The 6634-nt window shown below is 39.5% G+C and overlaps 1 protein-coding gene across 1 annotated transcript in view; it reads right to left on the reverse strand.

Annotated features, from left to right (window-relative positions):
* hdac9b (histone deacetylase 9b) overlaps positions 1-1067 on the reverse strand; it is a 40721-nt gene extending 39654 nt beyond the window's left edge. Inside the window, exon 1 of the mRNA XM_053493912.1 lies at positions 851-1067. Within this exon, the coding sequence (XP_053349887.1) occupies positions 851-860 (10 nt within the window). The 5' untranslated portion in view covers positions 861-1067. The remainder of the gene's footprint in view (positions 1-850) is intronic.
* Between the last annotated feature and the right edge of the window lie 5567 nt (positions 1068-6634).

A 6634-nucleotide genomic window follows, 5' to 3' on the forward strand; every position in this document is an offset into this window, starting at 1 on the left:
TCTGCGTTATATACTCATTAATCTTTTTTTTTTTTTTCGTATTAACTAGCCGAAGTACTAGTCGTTGACAGGGAAAAAGGTTTGTGAAAATTCAAAAGATTAAAGCTAAAAATAAGCTGATCAGGTTTAATATCATATTGTGATATTATTATTTCAGGTTGAAACCCACCTGCATGTCTGCTTGCAACAAAGGTGAACATCTTAATTATTTTTTTTAACTGGACATTTGGGTCCTCCAAGGTATAAAAAGTTAAAAAATACAATTGAAACAGAGAGTTCTGACCAACTTACAGACAAAACATCATCATCTCATCTTCTATACCGCTTTATCCTGTATTCAGGGTCATGGGGGCCTGGAGCCTATCCCAGGAGACTTGGGGCAAGAGGCAGGGTAAACCCTAGACAGGGTGCCAATCCATTGCAGGGCACACACACACACACACACACACTTTCATACACTACAGGCAATTTGGGAACGCCAATTAGCCTAACCTGCAGTTCTTTGGACTGTGGGAGGAAACCGGAGTACCTGGAGGAAACCCACCAAGTACAGGGAGAACATGTAAACTCCATGCACACAGAGACGGGAATCAAGCCTGGCCGAGAATCGAACCCGGACCCTGGAGGTGCAAGGCGACTGCTAACCACTACACCACCGTGCCCAGACAAAACATTTCTTTTTTTATATAGTTAGCACATTAACCACTACACCACTGTGCCCAGACAAAACAGTTCTTTTTTTTTTATATAGTTTTATATATAACATTTCACATTATTAATCACAAATAAGTAAGATCATCTACTGTATACATAAATCATGCAAAAGTCAAAAATTCTGCACACAACTTACGATCCTTCATCTTCGTGGCAGCACTGTCCTGAGTCAGTGTCACTTTGAGCGAAATGGTTCACTTCTCACTTCAGCAAGATGCACTCAAAGGTCATGGTTTCAAACCACACATGTTCTGTCACAATTCAGGCACACAGTAAGTCACGCAGTAGATTCCAGAGGAAGTGACTATCCAATGCGGATATGGTCACGCAGTTTTGTTTTTTGTTACGAAGGTTAGTACATGAAAGCTTAGTAATTCCCTTTTCCTCAGCCTTATGGTGCGTTGACAGATCTGAAACACACTAGCCATGTGGAGAGTGAGTCAGAATCTGCCTCTCACTCACTACACATTCACTAACTCACACTTAGACTGTCACAGCCCACCATGATAATGTGAGGATATTCAGAGTTCATTTTCCAAGAACTACTAGGATTATTCATGCTAAACAAATGTTTTTTTTTTATCTGTTTCTTTTCTCAAAAGATCTGACCATCACACCATTTGTGCAAATAACCTTCACTCTTTCCACTGTGCATCGTGCCGATGAGGATTCATGCTCATTCAGCCACAAGAGCACTAGCGAGGTCTGGCGCCGATGTTGAGTTAGGGTTGATATTGATGTGCAGTCTGTGCCCTAATTAATCCCAAAGATTATGCTTTGTGCGAATCACTTGTGTTCTTTCACTCCAGCCTTGGCAAGCCATGTCTTCATGGATCTCGACAGAAGCTGGAAAGAACAGGGCAGCATAGAGGATATTTTCCCTTCAGATCTGCTTGGTAATGAATTCTTTACCATGGATATGAACTATCACAAGGGCAATGCAAAAACAGCACTTTAGAGCACCCTTGATTTTGTTTATAATTAACAAAATTATCTAAATGTGTGTTAAATTTGCTCTTTTTTTTCATTTAGTAGCTCTCTGACCTGCATGTTCTTTCCCTAGCTAGCATTAGCCAGGTTTTGAGTTGAAACAACTAGCATGTGACAGTTTTAAATTTTGAAAACTGTGCTAGCTCTTATTTTCTAAAATTTACATAATTTTTCATCCTTTTTTCTGACTTATCACAGTTGCAGCCCTCTCCTACAGTAGTTAATCTCTCAAATCAGGAGATTACTACTTTACATGCAGTCTAAAACACTTAAACAAACAATCTCTTTGTCCTGAGCTAACAGCTAGCAAGCTACAGTTTAATAGGCTTTCCTACAGTATTTTGCCATAATAATATTAAGGTGAATGAACCCATTTTAAGTGCTATTTTTAAAAGAATTAGTTTAACAAAAAATCTGATAGATAAGTATTGGCTCTACAGTGTGTAAACACAAAAGATAATAATGCTGATTCACATCACACATAATCTCCAGTCATATCTGTTAGCTTGTCAATACAAAGGCTTGAGTATCTGTCAAATACAAGAGACTGGACTTAAATAATGATACCTTTTTTTTTTCTTGGACAGACTGTGCTGCTGATAAGTATATGCTGATCGTTAAGTATATGATTATTAAAATTTATCTTCTGGTACAAAAAAAACTCAAGCTACTTTCATTATGTATCAGGCTAAAGTACACTGCTGTATAAATAAGTATCAACTTAAACCAAACTTTCTTTCTTGGGCCTTTGTCCCCTTTATCCTCAGGGGCATTGCATCAGATCATTTGATCTGGCACAACCTTCCTATTGGGAACTACAGGACTGGTACTGTATGTAGTGGCTGGGTTGCATGGGCATAGGGTTAAGGGTTTTGTCCAAGGACCCAATAGTGGCAACCTACTGGGTGGTGGGGGTCAGACCTCCATCCCAGATCGATTAGCCACCCAAAGTTTCAGTCATCACTGCCCATGTTTAAGCCAAATCATTATAGATATGAAAGTAAAAAACTAAATAGCAAGACTGTATTGGAATTTCTGCAAAATTCCCTTTTTGACATCAACCCATCCCCCTGTCCAAAAAAAAAAAAAAGCAAATAAGTCTTATTTTACTACCATTACTACTGTGCTTTTGTGATTATTGGCCAAGACTCAGGACTGATCTCTTGGCTAAGTGCATGTCTGGTGCATGTTGACTCAGGTCCGTAGGTCTTTATCTCAAATCAAAAGCCCTTCTTGTGTCCAGGTCTCTGCTTTTTCTCTCAGGAAAGGTTTGCATTCCTGTCTCTCATCCCTACTCCCTTGTTTGGTTCGATGACACGGTGGGTTCGCAAGAACTGTAAATGAAATAAATCCCGGCAGCACACATTCCATTCGCTCTTCAATCATGCATCAATTTTGTATTGCTGTGTTGATTTTTTTTTTTTTAAGCACAAATAGTGTAATAAATGGGGTAGTTTATTGTGTAGATGACATGTTGTAGGAGTGGGAGGCAGGGAGTGCTGGTTTGCGCAGGTGGAGGAATGCTGTGGTACTGTTTATTCTGGCTCTGCATTGTGTCTGAAGCAGTCTCGGGCTGAGACTGAGCTTTTCCCCACGGCCTCGCTGTGCATTGTGCAAGAAGGAAGAGGAAGGTGCAGCTCCTTGTTATAGTAGTAGTAGTAGTGGTGGTGGGTCAGTGCTGGTTGTATGTACGCCAGTGCCAAGGAGTGTTTCAGCTCAAATATCGGGAGTGCATGATTTTTTTTACCTTATTTTTAAATCAATTATTTTCCAGATTATGAAGTTTATAAACAGTTTTTCAGTAAAATCATTGTGCACACTCTCTCTCCCAATCTCTCTCTCACACACACACACACACACACACCTGTTGCTCAAATACACTCCCAGGACATAGAAAAGAGAAATACTGCCACCTTCTGTCTAAAATAAGAAAAAAGACATATTTTTATTATTATTTAAATTAAATTAAATTAATTTATTTGAGATAATTTCAGGAGGAGATCAAACCATTTAGGCCAGTATTACAAACTGCCAGTCAGTATTTTTCATAAAAGCGTCTGCACCGAAAGTGAAGAAAATGCCAGCCATTTCTTACTGTACTTTGTTCAGCCAGTGACGGCTGCTGGGAGAGCAGGAGCACTGGAACACTTTTATCTCTCTAGCTGGATGAACACACCATTAGCTCTGATTTTATGCAGATTTGTCATTGTCATAAATCCACAGCTGTCGGAGGTATTCACGATTTCATCTGTCACTTCAAAGGCATTCCTTTCTGTCTCGTGCGCCTCCAGAGCTCCTGTTGGGCTGCTTATAACGGCCCAGGACCAGCCCGCCAGTCAGATTGGTAAGGATGGTGGCCCTGTGTTACTTTACATGTGCATCGCTTAGTCAAAGGTGGCTTCAAAATCACTAATAGAATGTGTCATTAATATTCTTGGGTCTGATTCTCTAATATATAGAATTGCTAAAAGGTTTATAGCTGTCTGCGGTCAGTCAGAGAGAGAGAGAGAGTCTATGATGTCTTCTTGCCAGCTGTTTGCAATTTCTCATAATGACGGCCTGGGAATATCCCAAGCTGAACTGAGGAGTAAGAGGCTAAAGCTTGTGATTGGTTTAAAAAAAAAAAAAAAAAAAAAAAAACTTTTTTTGACATAAAAAACATCAGACATCGAGCAGGTCTCAAGCACAGGGTACTTACATGATAGTTTTCTCGGCATGATCAAAATGGACAACCACGAGGAAGATAGATGATGCAGATGTTCTCGAGGTTGAATACAACAACTATTATTAACTGGACTTACTGTTATAATCTAAGATAAATTTTACCACTGAACTGATTTCATCATTCTGCTGAGTGGCCAAAAATATTCCCCAGCATTTACACCCTGTGTGTGATTCATACCTACAACATCATGGAACTTCTCACAATTTACCAAAACAATTGGAAAATGTTCTAATGACATCTTTCAAGTGAGTTATATATCCAGTCTTGACTGGTAACCTTTAAAAAAAGCCAAAAAAAACCTTTAAAGAGCTAAAAACAGATCAGCAGTTACATATCTAAATTTACACAAAGGTTTTAACAGCATTAGCTCTTCTTTCTTTCTCTGCCATCTATGACTTATTTGTTTTTTTAGCAAGTATGCTGGTTTCTACTCATGTTCAAATGCTTGATCTTTCCCTTTAACTGCCTCTCACTGTCACTTTCATTTCCTACTCTCCAGCTCTTCCTTACTGTAACATGAGATCATATCATTTGTTTGAACAATCTGAAACTTTTGTCAGGGTTATTCCTGAACTCTTAATTCTGTTCTTCTATGTGATTCAGATAAAGTTACAGTTGAAATTGTGTGTAGTGACAAATGATGGAAACACTCAACTGAAATCTAACAGGCTTCTAGAAACGTTCACATAATAGATATACAGGGTCACAGGGGACCTGGAGCCTATCCCAGGAAACTTAGGGCACAAATCACTGGGCACACATACACTTTGGACTGTAAGAATCATGCAAACTCCATGCACGCAGAGGCAGGAATCAAACCTAGCCGGGAATCGAACCCAGAACCTGGAGGAACAGGGCAACATAATAATAGTTACTGTACATCTAAGCTATGCAGTGGTGAATTGCTTGCTTACTCATCGTCTACTTTATCTTGTATTCAGGGTCGCAGGAGGCCTGGAGCCTATCCCCGGAGACTTGGGGCACGAGGTGGGGTACACATTGGACGGGGTACCAATTTTTATTTTACCAGGCTATGCAGTTACAAGAGTGGGGATGATTTGTCTAAATCTAAATGCACCATAAAGACATAAAACATTTATTGAAAGTAAAATGCGTATTTATTATGAGTAAAATGCCACCAGTTTGCAGTTAGTCATGGGTTCAGGCTAAAATGAGTTGAACTTGTGTAATACTAGATATCCAGTTTGACTCCGGTCTGACAGCCTGTTTTAGTGCGGTTTGCATTTCCCATGGTTCCTCTTCGGCTGGCGGTGCGTCAGTCTGGTTTCCACATTCGGGTATTCCCAATAATCACCACATTTAAATCCCCTGTCACGTTCTACAGCTCCAGCTGACATTTGTTTCTCTTGGACTTGCATAACCATCATGTGTACACGACGATAACAACCTTTTAAACTTTTTTTCCCACAACAATGAAGCTGTATACTGTATGTAACTGAAAATTATTACACATATGGCATAACATTTATATGTATAAGTAATGAAGCATAATTTAGTTGCTTCCGTAAACAAGCCACATTCAGTATCTTTCTTTCTCTTCAGTCTCTCATCAGCCTGTATGTTTTTTCACAGGAAAATCTGCTGCACTCAAACCATTTACATAACGCCATTGTCTATTTTAATGTGTAGTAATCACTGGCATGTGGATAAGGATGTGCGGCTTCCTTCGAAAAAAAAATCCTAATCTTTACCGCATGGGGAAAAGGCAAGATCTTAAAATATTTTTTAAAAACATGGAAAAACTGTACAAAGGCACTCATCTGCATCAACCTTGTCATTATGTGGTTCCTTAATAAGTCGAGTCACTTGCACAGAGCACAATGGTTACATGTTTTCACACAAAATCAAGCAATCTTCGTCTATGTGTAAAAACTCCTCGAACCAGCTCTCATTTAGCTCTTGAGCTCTGATTGTGTGAGCATCTCTGCAGCCATTAGATGGAGCCACTGCTCTTAAACTTGTGGTTCTTTTGTTGACTTGATAATCACAGTAACCACAAGAGTGACAGAAAGTGTAACCACGCAGACAGACAGTCTTTTGACTGAAATAACTGAATGCGTCATTCATCTCTCTGGAGAACAAATACCCCAGAATCACACAAGAAGCCTAATCAAATTACAGCTGTCATGTGGAGGTCTCAGAACCTCAAAAAGTGCTGTTCATGGTCTTGGCATTGGAAACTCT

This window comes from Clarias gariepinus, chromosome 4, assembly GCF_024256425.1.
Source record: "Clarias gariepinus isolate MV-2021 ecotype Netherlands chromosome 4, CGAR_prim_01v2, whole genome shotgun sequence".
Classification (NCBI taxonomy): domain Eukaryota; kingdom Metazoa; phylum Chordata; class Actinopteri; order Siluriformes; family Clariidae; genus Clarias; species Clarias gariepinus.